The 13,930-nt window shown below is 39.2% G+C and overlaps 1 protein-coding gene across 1 annotated transcript; it reads right to left on the reverse strand.

The window, feature by feature from the left end:
* Positions 1-1,345: 1,345 nt before the first annotated feature.
* spred2a (sprouty related EVH1 domain containing 2a) lies at positions 1,346-12,797 on the reverse strand. Its single transcript, XM_079462155.1, has 6 exons — positions 12,429-12,797; positions 6,562-6,745; positions 6,229-6,397; positions 5,938-6,002; positions 3,808-3,957; positions 1,346-3,725 (listed from the first exon to the last, which is right to left on the reverse strand). Exons 1-6 carry the CDS (start codon positions 12,452-12,454, stop codon positions 3,036-3,038), a joined length of 1,284 nt encoding a protein of 427 aa, XP_079318281.1. The 5' UTR covers positions 12,455-12,797; the 3' UTR covers positions 1,346-3,035.
* Between the last annotated feature and the right edge of the window lie 1,133 nt (positions 12,798-13,930).

Genomic DNA, 13,930 nt, shown 5'->3' on the forward strand with positions numbered 1-13,930 from the left:
TACTTTCTGTCCCCTAATTCTAATCCCGACATAAAGCTTTGTGCACCAAGTAAAACATTTTTGGGACATTTTAAGAGCCTATTTAACTGGTAAGGAACACTAAAAATTTCCTCACAAGTCTAACTATATTTATTTTAGTATATTTGTGTGGACATTTTTAGACACGTGGTGCTCACAAGATTAGCTAAACCTGTCCACACTAACCTTTATCAATAATTTGTATGTACTGGTGGGTAATAGATGTTATTAAGTGATAGTTCACCCAAAAATTAAAATTCAGTCATCATTTACTCACACTCTTGACATATCAAACCTGTATGACTTTCTTTCTTCCACAGAACACAAAAGAAGATATTTTGAAGAAAGTTGGTAGCCAAACAGCACTAGCTCCTATTCACTTCTATTGTATGGACTCAAAACCAATGCAAGTGCATGGTGGCCAGTTAACAACATCCTTCAAAATATCTTCTTTTGTGTTTTGCGGAAGACACACGGGTTTGAAATGATGAGGGTGAGGAAATGACAGAATACATTTTTTGGGTGAACGATCCTTTTAATATTGTGCACAACATTTACCACAAGTGTCTTTCGCATTCATTTTCTCTATAGAGATTTCCAATCCATGAATCAAATCAACTTGCTTTGAAAGGATTTATTACACACTTTGATTCAAAGCAAAAAAGTATTTGAAAATTAAATATAAGGTCTTTTATGAATGAATAAACTTCTCATCTCAAGAATTATTACAAGTCATGTAATTGAAAATATAACACTAGAATACAAAAGATGTTATAGATAAAATATACATTTTGAATTTAAAGTAATTTATGACAAGTATAAAAATGACATTTAGAAATTTGAATACAATGTATTCCAATATATACAAATATTATACATAATATATAAAGTTTGAGATTGTTACCCATTTCAGTTTGTCTGTAACAGTGATATTTCTGGTTGGCTGTTAAACAACAAGTGTTAAAATTACACAAATCTGTCGATTTACAAAAGCAAATACATTTAAGAGCCTCAAAGCTCGTGGTAGCCTTAATGTGTATATATTTGAATTGTCTATAGAGAAAGTGAATGAGATTTTTACATTCAGAGCCCATACTCTACGTTCTACAGAATCCAAACGACTGTCAAATTTTCTGGACATCCAGTCTATCCATCCAACTGGCCGATTCAAAAACAATTTTAACATCTGGGAAAGAAAAAAATGTCCTCTGTAAATAAACACCCACACCCCAGATGCCAACTTAACAATGTCAAAATAAAAGCGTGTAGAGCCAGAAATGGCAGCATCCGAGATGGACAGAAGAGGTAAGAACACATTATCGGATTCAGGCACTTTCCTTTAATCTCAGAATGTGTTGAGGAGCACCGTACACACAGATAACTCATTCTCCTGCTCCTCTTTTCTCACACTTTGGATAGTACTACTGCAGAAGCTGAGAGAAAGAATAGAGACGAGAAATAGAGAGAGAAACCGAACATAAAACATCAGATGACAAACAGGATTACAGTCGGCATGACAACGCTGTCACAGTCCACTGACTGGCTGGATGATCTTTGAAGGATGAAACGTTTTGAGAACTTCACAACAACTTGCACAGTGTTCAGATGTTTTTTTTCGTTTGTTAGTTTTACTAGTTTGTGTTGTGCTTAAGACAAAGGCAAAGAAAAGACATCTGGTTTTCGTCCTGTAGGGTACATCAATTTTGAGGCTGGTTTTCATTTTTAAACATTGATAACGGACACATGCATTCTGAATAACACATCCAGGTGAATCTCAGACCATGTCACATTTCACTCCAAAATTGAAAAGCAAATATATATTTTCTTTAAAAATGTAGCCTTTTAGGAGCGTTAACATTTTTTGACATTGAAGCACACTCACCCCAATTCTTTGCAAAATCTCGCAATGTGAAAAACATTACATATCATGGTTGCATCTTTATGTTAAACTGATTATAGACACAAAATACTGTTTTACAGTAAAGAGAATTTCCACTGAGGGAAACTGCGTTATTGTAATAATTTGAAAGTTTTGATAAAATTATTCCATAAAAATTAGGGCTGTCAAACAATTGATCGCGATTAATCGCATCCAGAATGATTTTTTTTGTTGACATAATATATGTCTGTGTACTGTACATATTGATTTGTATTTATAAACAAACTATACATTTAAAAATGAATGATGTTTATATTTAATGTCAATTGGTAAATATAAATAAACGCATCTAAATATTTTCTAAACATGTGTGTGTGTGTTTTTATGTTTATAAAATACAATATTAATATGCACAGTACACAGACACAAACGTTTATTCTGGATGCGATTCATCATTTGACAGCCCTTATAAATACTTAATACTAAATACTGTTGATTGCTGGGGTGAAATGTAACTTGTTCCTCTGAGACACACACACACACTTGTGCAGCAACGTGTTTACCATCTTTCATTCAGCAAATAAAAATTTGCAAATTGACAAAAAGATCACATCACACCTCTCACAAACATCACGCACGTGATCTACCATCCTACAGGTCAGCTATTTTGGACTCCTCTGGTTTTGTCTAGTCTAGTGGACGTATATCACAGTTAGAACAGATGCCTCTGACTGAAGAGACACAGCGACGAACAGTGACGAACAAATTTGAAACCATACATACAGACGTGGGGAACACAACTCAAACCTTCAAAGCAGAGCATAAAAAATATAAAGTACCTGGATTTATATATTTATATCTACATATATTTATATATTCTTTTCATATATAAACGAATATTTATCGTGTAGTCTTTTAAATGGAAGCTGAGGGTTACTCAAATAAAAATAAACAACACAGAAACAATCGGGCACCGCACTGCGGTGCAAGCCGTCGGCTTGCTCCTTCGTGCTCGGGCCCTAATGAAAACCTGGACCTCTGTCCGGTTCAATTAACATGAGACAAAAAACGTAAATGGACCGACCCTCTGAAACACAGCGGGAAGGAAAAACAACAAATGCAGGAGTTTATTCGCCGCTTACCCAGCAGCCTTGTGCTTCCCGCCGCAACAGTGGCATGCGACGCCACAGCGGTAGCACGCTTGAAGCGGCACATAGCAGCACATGCAGGGCACTAGGAGCGACAGTCCCAGAAGCGCAAGCCAGCGCAGACAGAAGCGCTCTTCGCTGGCATCGCACGAGCACGGGTCCGAAAAGTCGCCCTCAGGGTCCGACATGCAGTGGTAGAGGAGGCTGTCTGCGCACCACATGAAGCTCACCCGCCGAATGCATGTCTGCACGGGGTCCGGAGCTTCTTGGCAGCGTCCTCGTCCGTTTTCCGCCGGGCTGAACATGTTTTGGCAGTAGACACACCGCAAGCGCTCTCTTCCGTCGTCCACGCGTCGTGGCAACCATTTCGCCGTCAACGCCCGCGGCTGCCCAGTGACCACGCCCCCGCCGATGCCCGTTTTGCTCCCACGGGTCACGTGTCCGTCCCCACTGAGTGGATAAGAGTAAGTGTAGTCGTGTTTGGGTGGTTCGCTCTTAGTAAGAAGTACGTAAGCGTCCGTGCCGTCCGGTCGCAGAGGTTTGTCACGTGTCGCGGTGGTGGCGTGGCGGTAGTCCTCGTAGCCTGTTAGCCAAGAGCGTTCGCGGGGGTTGATCCGAACGATCTCTTCCTCCTCCTCGTGAAACCTGACGTGACGTGAACAGGGGAATATGGGCACCGGCTGTACGGAATAAAGAAAATGAAGTTAAACACAATTACGTTATAAACACATATTAATTTTAACAATATTTGCACAAGCTGACCTGGTCCATGTAGTAACGGTCAGAGTGCCTGTGCTGGTCGTAGAGATGTCCAAGGATGCAATGGTGCGGTTCAGAGAAGCTGATTGGTGCGAGCATCTGCATGGATGTCTCTTTCTTCTGAGAAGAGTTGGATGAGCTATCTGTGGCGTTCTGCAGACAGACGGACAGACAGACAGAGCAAGATTAGAAATAGTTCTCAATTTGAACATGTGTCTCGGGACGAACAGATAACATCACAGAGTTGAACTCAAAGTCAGACTGAAACACACTGTACATAAATGCATTGAAAAATGTCTAGATATGCTAGCTCATCGTTGCATTGTGTTTTATAACAGACATTAGCTTAAATGACAGTTCTTCTATAAGTTTGATTCTTGGAATAGAATGTCATTGCACAGGTTTGTTCAAGTTGACAAGTTCATATGCTTGAACGGCTATTGATATTAAACTGTGGCCATACTACCCATACAATTGTAAGTGAAACAGAGACAAACTTAAATCCCATCCCGTTTAAACATCAAAACATTGTCAGAAAATACAGCAATCATCTCTGATCTGTGTTTAAACCCTTCCACAACAATGCACGATTGTTCTGCTTGACCATTGACCCTCGTGTGAGGTTTGTCCAAGTGCGCAAATGAAGCGCTTGAACGCTATTATCTGTGACCTTCAACCCTTGAAATCTACACTGTCTCCTTCCTGTGGCTCTTCCTGAAGCCTGGAGCCAGACTATACAGCCGTGTGTGTGTAGGCTTTAAGCGTTGACACAGAGCCACACGGCCATCAATAACTCAAGTGTGTTTGTGTGTGTGTGTTTTGCCTCCCCCACTCATCTGGCTCCTTTCTCCTGTTAAAACTGAAATCTACACTATACTGTCCATTTCTTTTGTCAAATTTACTGATGAAAACAGGACGAAACAATAGAAAAAAACATAGATAGATAGCTTCGGATAAAAGCGTCTAAATGAATAAATGTAGATAGATCGTTTCAGCATTTCCCCAAAATTAACTCACGGTAGACAAATCAATAACTCTTGAGTCGTTTTAATTTAATTTAACACAATTTATAAAAAATTAAATATTTATATAAATTATATATATATATAAATTAAATGTAAAAAAACTTTATATTATAACCAAACACTTTGGGCAACGCATCCGAGGACACAAAAGAACATGGATATTCTTATAGGTCGGATTGTTTAAAAAAAACGTTTGTGCATCAATAGACTTCGGAAAACATAAACAACGCTGGTTCAGAAGAAGTTTCAGTTTTTGAACACTACACAACAAACATTTGAACAGACTACAACCAACAGAAAATGTAGAACCAAATCAAAATGTTAGACAAATATGTTTAAGATTTAATTATATTAGTAAAATAAATTCAAAAAAATAAAAATGAAAGCGGTGCTGCTGGACCAGTGGTTACATCTTGCAAAGGGGTCTATAGACATTTCTGAAAGTGTAATTTTTCTACTCTCTGCTGATGTTGTATCTGTGTAACTAAGAAAGTGTCTTGGTGACAAATGTGAGTGTAAGTTTACACACATGTACATACACAGTGTGTTTGTGTAAATGAGTTTGTGAGATGCCTGGCTGAAAATATATTTGGGGCGGTGCTCATTATCACTTTAGACCTCACCTCAGAGCGATTTAGACAACCAGCAGCTGCTGCTCTTTCTAAAGTTAGGAGCGACTGACTACTCTTATTAGTAATAATAAGTGTCTGGCCAGGCTTTTATGAATAGCTATGAGTCATAAAGCCCAAAGTTAGCGATTAGAGGAAGCCATTCTAAGACAAAGTCTTAGTCACTGTCTAAAGAAACACATTCAGTGTTCATGTGTATGTGTGTTCACCCCTGACTTACCTAATGTGTGTGTGCGTCCGTGTGACTCTTCTATCTGAGTACTTTGGTGTGGTATTGTTCTGTTGAATTAAGAGCAATGTGAGGATAGAGAGGACCATAGGTCACTTCCTGTGTGCACGATATATGTCGTGTATTAGTTTTGATAGTAACGGATGGTCATTAACACTCAACCCATCACCTACTGTCAGCTGTTTTATGGGTATATCTTTATGTTTGGACTGTATCCCTCAGCTAACAGTGAGACTGCAGACAAACTCACCGTGAACACATCATCATCACCCAGTTCAGCCTCATTCTGCAGTGTGGAGGAGGATGTAGTAGATCCTGCAAAAACATCAGTTACATAACATGTTAGAAACGCAGGAGTCACGTTACTCAACATGTAAAACACAGGATCTGTGTTGTCATCTCACTAAATGTGTTCGAATAATATGTACGAATAATAAAGAATGGAAAGGAAAAAAGGCATTTATATGTCTAAAAATACTTTCCACATTAAATACACAGTCTCTGCCTTACTCATCTTCCTCTTCCTCACGGATCCACTCACCCTCCGTGAGGTCCTCGATGGCCTTCCTCACACCACGGTCGAACGCCCGGGCATCAGCCGGGCTCTGGAACGACAGCCCGCACTTCCTGTTGTCCACCCTCCAATGGTGGAAGGTGGGCGTGGCTTTAGTGTAGACCAGGTCCTTCTTCAGAGAGCACTGCAGGATTGCCTGCACAGCAAACACACACATATTACTGAAACAGATATTATTATTGTAAATACAACCAACAAACTGAAGGATTTGAGTTTATAATGATGGAAACAAGAGACACACAAAACCCACATACACACATTTACGCACGTATAAAAAACAAATATACACAGTTCTCTAACCTGCTTGTCTTTGAGTCTCTCGCCATAGATGAGAAAGCCGTTCCGTCCCAAGAGCTCCAGGTCAGCCGGGACCACCTTACAAACGCCCACGCGACTGAGACATCCACCCTCCTGAGCCAGCCAACCTCCACTAGATTCATCTCTCGTCATCACCACCGCTTTCACTCGCACTATATAACTGTCACTTCAGAGAGAGAGAGAGGGAGGATGGGGTTCTGGTCAGTGACAAACAATGACAATGGAATGTATGTATATGAAATGTACACAAATTATATTAAAAAGATTTATTAAAACCCTTATATAAATATTAATAGTCGATTTTTCTTGTTTTTGAAAATAATAATTTTTCGAGAACTTCAGGAAACTTCTTTTCTGTCCCTACATTCTCACATACACTTCATACACTTTCACTAACTAGCACCACACATTTTCTTTTTATTAATTATATTTTTTTGGAAAAACACATTTTCATCATGCTATTTTAGACATTTTAATAGTTCAGTCCAAATGACATCATTCACTTGTTTTAACTGTATGACAGGTTGCTTTAAATCCATTTCAACCCCAATTATACAGTTAATACACAAGCTGTAGTGCTGTAATACTGGATTATACAAACTACATAATTGCTACTTAACAAAGTGAAACAGAGTTCCCTTAAGGTGTCTGTGCCCCGGGGTTTTGCATGTAAATGAAATAGAACAGATCTCCTGAGAATTATGCCTGGACGTGTTCACACTGTACCCCATTCCAGTTTGTATTTTAAATCCAGTTTTCAGGACTGCTTGCGCAGTCAATTTGATAGAGATTCATTTTTGAAACGGTGTAAAAAATATCTATTATTCAGTAGACCTTAAACTAATCTAATACTAAAGAGATTTTAGCTTATTCAGTTCTATATACCACATTGCAAGCTTAGAACACTGGTCCAGAAGCACGTCTGGTTTCAGTTCTTATTTATTAGTAGTATTTTTTTAATAATGAAATCTTACCTATATTTAACATTTTCAATCGGTTATAAATATTCTGCTGGTTGTATTTTGTATACACGTTTGTGTAATTGTACCAGGAAGTTCTTACGATCTGCTTTTCGTCATCTGAAGAGGTCTATATCTGTATTGCAAATTATATTTGACCATTTTCAGATGCCAAAAATATATATGGGGATTTCCAGCATCTATGGTTTATTATTTGTTTTTTAAATGTCCACAGCTAAGGTCCCATCAGCCATTTCCATCAATGCTTACAAACATGGCATCAACTGAGTTTACAATTCACAGGCCTGCTTTGCAAACCAGGTTGCTTGTACATTTTTAAAGCCGTTGATGTTCGTACATATGCTAATATCATCCAAAATACTAAACCTCTTTTTATGTACAACCATGTAGAAAATATGCCAGACGGTTTAACAAATGCAAAATTTAAGATCAGGATTTCTCATAGTTTAATTTACATAGCAAGCACAGAAGTTCATGGGAACTTCACATACACATCTGTTAGTTTCTATTAGACTGTTGTCTTTCTGTTTCTGAAAGTCACTGCGGATCACCTTCGTTCCACTGACCTGACTGTCGCAATAGCAAATTTTTGTTGGCGATAAATTGGGATAGTCGATATTTTAAGTAATGATACTAATGCAAGCGCACCCTTTTAAAGAACAAAGGCCTTTTAATAGAATATTTGGACATTGAAATAGGAATGTAAATAATAACTGGAGTGTAAATATTTCAATATAATATAATAACTAAAACAGACACTTCCGGTCATTAATTATGATTGGTCGATTTACATTTCAAGCCGTTATGATGAAGTTTAGGGTAAGCAGAGCCCTTGATATATGAACTCTGCAGAGGGCAGCACGGTTGTATGTTATAATGTGGCCGTTTAAAATAGCTACACTTGCCCAATGGAGCAACGAAAAACAATGTTTCTTTATCTGGAAGGACTTTTTGAGTCGTGTCTCATTCGTGAAGTGCCTTTCAATGGAACAAAAACGCTGCTTGGAATTCGTCTAAGGTGTATTCACACATGTGACATGTCATCCTGAAATTTAAGTGAATTCAAAAACGTCTCCGAAAAGTAAAGTTATTTTATAACGCTTAGAACTCTGCACAGCCAATCAAAATCAAGGACCAGAACTGAGCGTTTTATAATGTTTGCTAAATATTAATATCTAAAACATCACGTTCATAATTGTGAAGCATATATCAATACCATCTGAGGACTCTCCATCTTCAAAAGTTAGCAATTTCGCTTCTGGGGACCCAAGCGCTTAATGTTTTGGATGTCTCCCTTATTTAGCCTGATTCACATAAGCTTGTTACCAGAGAGATCCACAAACTGCATCAAAAAGAGCAGCACTTGGGGTCGCCAGGACCAAAACTAAAAACCACAAGCATCCGTGCTGTTCAGGTCAACAATACTACAGTCATGTTTCTTATCGGTCAATACACTATCTGTGTGTGAAGGTTCGATGTGAATATCACGTGTGCTCTACTCTGAAGTTAGGACGAGTCGACTTAATCAGACATCATGCATCTGTCCGAATGAACCTCTGCTTCCTTTTCTTACTGAATAATAAAGCAATAACGCCCTTAGCTGTTATAAACTGCGCTGTAACCCACTGCTTCACTGGGCTTATTGCTTTTATAAAATGGTTATTCCACATGTATAGCAAGGTTTCATAAAATAAATACAATTATATTTTAGGCTATGTAATGCGGTCAGCCGTTATAAATCGGGGTATTTAATAGTGGCTTAGAGAACTCGGTTCATCCAATCAGAATCAAAGAACCAGAACTGACCGTTTTATAATAGTACCACGTTAACCTACAAAACTTTACAATACTTACAGCAAAAATAACTGTATTTGAAATATATATTGCAATACAAATTATATATAACATTTCAATGATGGTTTGGCCTCAGTACCCAACCAGCTCGCAACTGCTTATGCACTAGAGATCTCCCCAAACTCTTGTTGGTATTCAAGTCACTTTGTATAAAAGCATCGGCTCAAACATTAAATGTAAATGCAAAAGTGAAAGTTGCTAATTCACTGTGTACACACAATGCGATGACATATGCAGCTCCCATAGCAACCATTTTCGCCCACACACTGAACAACACACAAAGAAATAATATCCATGCCTTTCCTGCAAATCTGTCGGAATGCAGAAACCAGTTTTAAGTTTTTCTGGATTGCCCTTAACTCAATGTCACTCTCTTACCCTCGTGTGCACATTATTGACCTGTAATGGTACTGTATGTAGGTCATGCCGGTTTGATCGATATAGATCGCGTTCTCCCCTCCCCGATAGCTCTTCCCATGTTCTCGGAGGCTGAACAGGGCAACTGGGCCTGAGGACTGGTTCACGTGAGCATGTACAAACACTTCCAGGCTACAGTTCTTGCAGACAGGGAGCCACTGGTTTGCTCAGCACGTTTCTTTTAACAAATTCCCTTTTCAATCCAAAAGAATCTAACCAACACATGCATTCTGAAACATTGTAACATATTTAACCTCTTAAAGGAACTGTTCACTCACAAATTAAAATTTTAGGTTTTTTTCTTAACCATATGTATACTGCTCAAAAAAGATCATAAAATAAGTCCATATGACGAACTTTGAACTTTCTAGGGTGTTGTATTCCTTTAAAGAACAAGCTCTTTCTCTTGATATACACAAACCGTGTGACATTACTTATATAAGTAAAGCCACTCAAAATAGAGTTGAATGATCCAGTTAACTTTGTTTAGTGCAAGTGGTGTGTGACAGTGAGGGATTGTGTGACCTGCTCTGTCATGACACAAGTCCCAATGGCCCAGAGGTCAAAACACACAGGAAGTAGCCGGAGCAAAGCTACATGCACACTGACCTAATTGAGAATTACTGGATAAACAAACTAATATCCAGCAATGTTTTTAAATAAGAGTGTTGCAAACACCATATCATGAGTCTGCAACTCCGTTACAAAGATCCAATGCCAAAACAACACTACCAGATTTTTTCTCGAAGCAAGAAGCCAAAGTCCTAAGAGCGTATGCAGCTGAGTTACTAACAAAATTTCAACCAATTGTTTTCCACCAAAGTTTTCTATTTGCACTTAAGTTGAGCCGCATTAAAAGAAAAGCATGAGGTAAAAGCGAAAGCTTTTCTTGTTATGAAATGCATTTCATTAATCATTATTGGCACGTCTCAGGAAATCAAACAATCGAGGGGCGTGGCCGCGAAGTTACGCTTCACCTCTTCAGCGACCTCTCTCACTTCCGCCGGATCTTTCCTTAATCCCCTCTCACCATTGTTTTCATTCACAACACTTGCTTTCCACTTCACGCTGCGCATACTGATCGGCGTTTGAAATCAAAGTACCGCGAGAGCGATTTGTAAGCACCGCTTCCCTAACCTTCTCGCGGTACTTTGATGTCAACCCGTAACGATCTGCGTAACGAACCGTGAAGTCGGACTCACCCCAAGTGATCACTTCGAGAGCTCCTTCTCCGAAACCTCCTCCGTTGCCCTCCCCTCCATCGATAAAAGTCAACATTTCACAACCTCGAGCTATTATATGGGCCTTTACATCCACCGTGACACATGTATTTACTCAACAGGGTGTGAGGGTGTTATAAATTAAAACAATCCCATCGACTTTACGCTCTTGCGACACGTCTCGAGGAGAAGAAATTAAAGTCGAACGAAGGAATTCGCAACGAAGTTTGGAGTTATGTGCTTATATAACAAACGTCTAAAAGTACGCTACGCGTATAAAGCATCAACACTATTTATTAAGTTAGAGCAACGTGTTTATTCCAATTAAATTCTTGATGAAACGTTCATTTAAAAATGTAACCCGCGCACAAGCATAAACGACGGAAAATTAACAAATATAAATGACGCAAAACGGCCTTTTAATTCTGGTGTGTGTTACAGAAGTTATTTTTAAGCCCATAAAGAGCTCACTAAGTTAACAAACAGTTTAACTCGCACGAGACTTTGATCGGCTCGTCAAACTACCCCGAGCAAACATATTAGTGCTATAAAACACACGTGCAAAAATATAAATTACACCAAACTACACAGTGACTTACTAAACGCAGACTAAAGAGAACGCTACAGTATAAACATTGAAACGCAAGGCTATGCAAACAACTGGCGCACAAGATGGTGCGAGCTACTGTACAAGTTACGCGCTTGTTCCTTCGAAACTAAACGTTTGATCAAATCCACCAGTTAAAAGCATACATTGGCATATACGGGGCTTGTATATGTTATATAGGTCCCCGTTTAACATCACAGAGCAGCAAGGCGCTCTCTCCGCTGTGCGCGCCCCCGTCTGTATTTTTATGAATGAAGGACAGTATGCAAATGAGAGCGATTCAAGAAAAGAAATGGCGGATATGGCATGTCAGACCACCACAAAGACAGACACCGAGAACGGCCAAACAACCGCAAATGGGCCCGATATGAGAGCGATAATGAGCTCGATATTGTTGATCGGGATGCTTGTGAACTTTGGCATCGTCTGTTTGATCCTGTGAGAGGTAATTCCTCTTCAGGGTCGTCTTGTTCCAAAGTATTCAAGCGAAGGATCCCTCCACAAAATGTTTCCGCTCCAGCCCCTCCTCCCCTCCCCTCTCGGTCTGAGACCAGAGCCCTGCAGCAGGGGCCCAGCACTCAAATATCTTTGACACTGCATTGTTTCATACTATTAACGTCTCCACCGTCTCTCCCACAACAACATGCACGAATTCCCTGCATTTCTCCGACGCTTGGCGCACATCGGCAACGCGTTCGTGGACACCGTATGCGATTTACCCTCGCGTCCACATGCGACGTTTTCACAAAAAGTGAAGGGGTTTATACTTACTCGTCTGGTTGCGATTCCTCAGTCATTTTTCACCTCGTTTCACCTACAATAGTAATAATATCCCTCCACGGGTACGCATCGTTCGGGCTTCATGTCGTCTTAGTTCTCCACCTAGCCTCTTTTTTTTAAAGTCCAGCGCAACGAGTTTTCCCCCAAATCCGTTTCGGCGTTGCTTATTTTCGTCCCTTCTCGGCGCACCGCACTTTATCCTTTAACGGGTGCATTGCATCTGGTCAAAAAGCCTGTCATTCTGCCTCCATGCATCATCCCGATGGCTGTATCGATGGTTTTTCGCCTCGCCGTGGCTGAAGTCTGCGCGCTGGTCTCGGTGAGGAGCCCCATCTCTCATTACTCCATGTTGGATTGTGTAGTCAGCAGCAGGCGAGCACCGCCGACACTGGATGTGGGGGGGGGGGATCTGGAGGGGGAGGGGGTTGCGGAAGCAATGACGTCACATTGGAACGACTGTAGCCCGTTTTGGACGGAGGGATCTCCGGTGTCGGGCTCTGCCAAAGGCCTGCCACCTAGTGCTTCTATTCCTAACCTTTAGTCAGAGTTACTTTACAGTATCACAGATTTGATAGGGAGTTTAATCAGTTACTGTATTGGAAATGCGCTATAACGCATGTATGTGTCGTCCGGACGTTTCATATATTCTTGGGTAAAGAAACTTTTTACTGAATGCAAAAACATGTTGAGTACTTGCCAAGTGAAAGCTCCAAATGGACGCACATAATGAATCAAAAGATACACTAGACTGTTTCTCATCACTTTAATTTTTATTCAAATACACATTGCAGACAAAATTAAATAATACTATTGATAAGACAATTATTAAAATAGTTTATTTGGACAGTGTATTAAAAGAAAAACAGGCAACAATATGGCCCCATCGTGCATAAGACCTCTCCATCCTCATCATATTGTTTAAAATCGTCCCATGAATGTGCAGGGATGCAATTTAGTTGAATAAAATAAAATTAATAATTCATAAAATATAAAATTCAAACGAATAAAGATAAGAAAAACACAAGAGTAGAGGTGTGTTTTTTATTTAGTGTGTTTTTATACTAAATAATAAAGTATTTAGTCTCTCTTTAGACAATTGAATCGGAACAAAGCAGCTTTAAAGCGAGTTACATTCTAATTCCAAATGTAATCGTATAATACTTTCATTTACCGCCACCTTGTGGTGAGAATAGGCTGTTGAAGTAACCTTTTGTTTGAATTTGTGGCCAATGGGAAATCGAACAGTAGGCCTACTAGTTTACATGTAATTTTACATAATTGGAAAAAAATATCTTTAACAAAAAGTCAAACAATCATCAATATTTATACAAACGGAAAAAATCATATATATGTATATATACATATACAAATATACAAATTGAAATATATAAATATACACATAGAAAATTACTTTGTCAGATTCATCTAATCTGCATCTGTCCTCGTTACAGTTATTACAATGTCTGTAGTTTATTATATCAAAACGTTTTTTA

Source organism: Barbatula barbatula, assembly GCF_947034865.1.
Source record: "Barbatula barbatula genome assembly, chromosome: 8".
Taxonomy (NCBI): Eukaryota; Metazoa; Chordata; class Actinopteri; order Cypriniformes; family Nemacheilidae; genus Barbatula; species Barbatula barbatula.

Excerpts from the sequence above, each read along its gene's own strand:
- spred2a (XM_079462155.1), bottom strand. The coding sequence starts at position 12,454 with ATGACTGAGGAATCGCAACCAGACGA. Across the intron at positions 6,398-6,561 it reads AGAGACTCAAAGACAAGCAG|GCAATCCTGCAGTGCTCTCT; the intron begins GTTAGAGAACTG and ends TTTGCTGTGCAG. Across the intron at positions 3,958-5,937 it reads GTGATGATGATGTGTTCACG|AACGCCACAGATAGCTCATC; the intron begins GTGAGTTTGTCT and ends GTCTGTCTGCAG.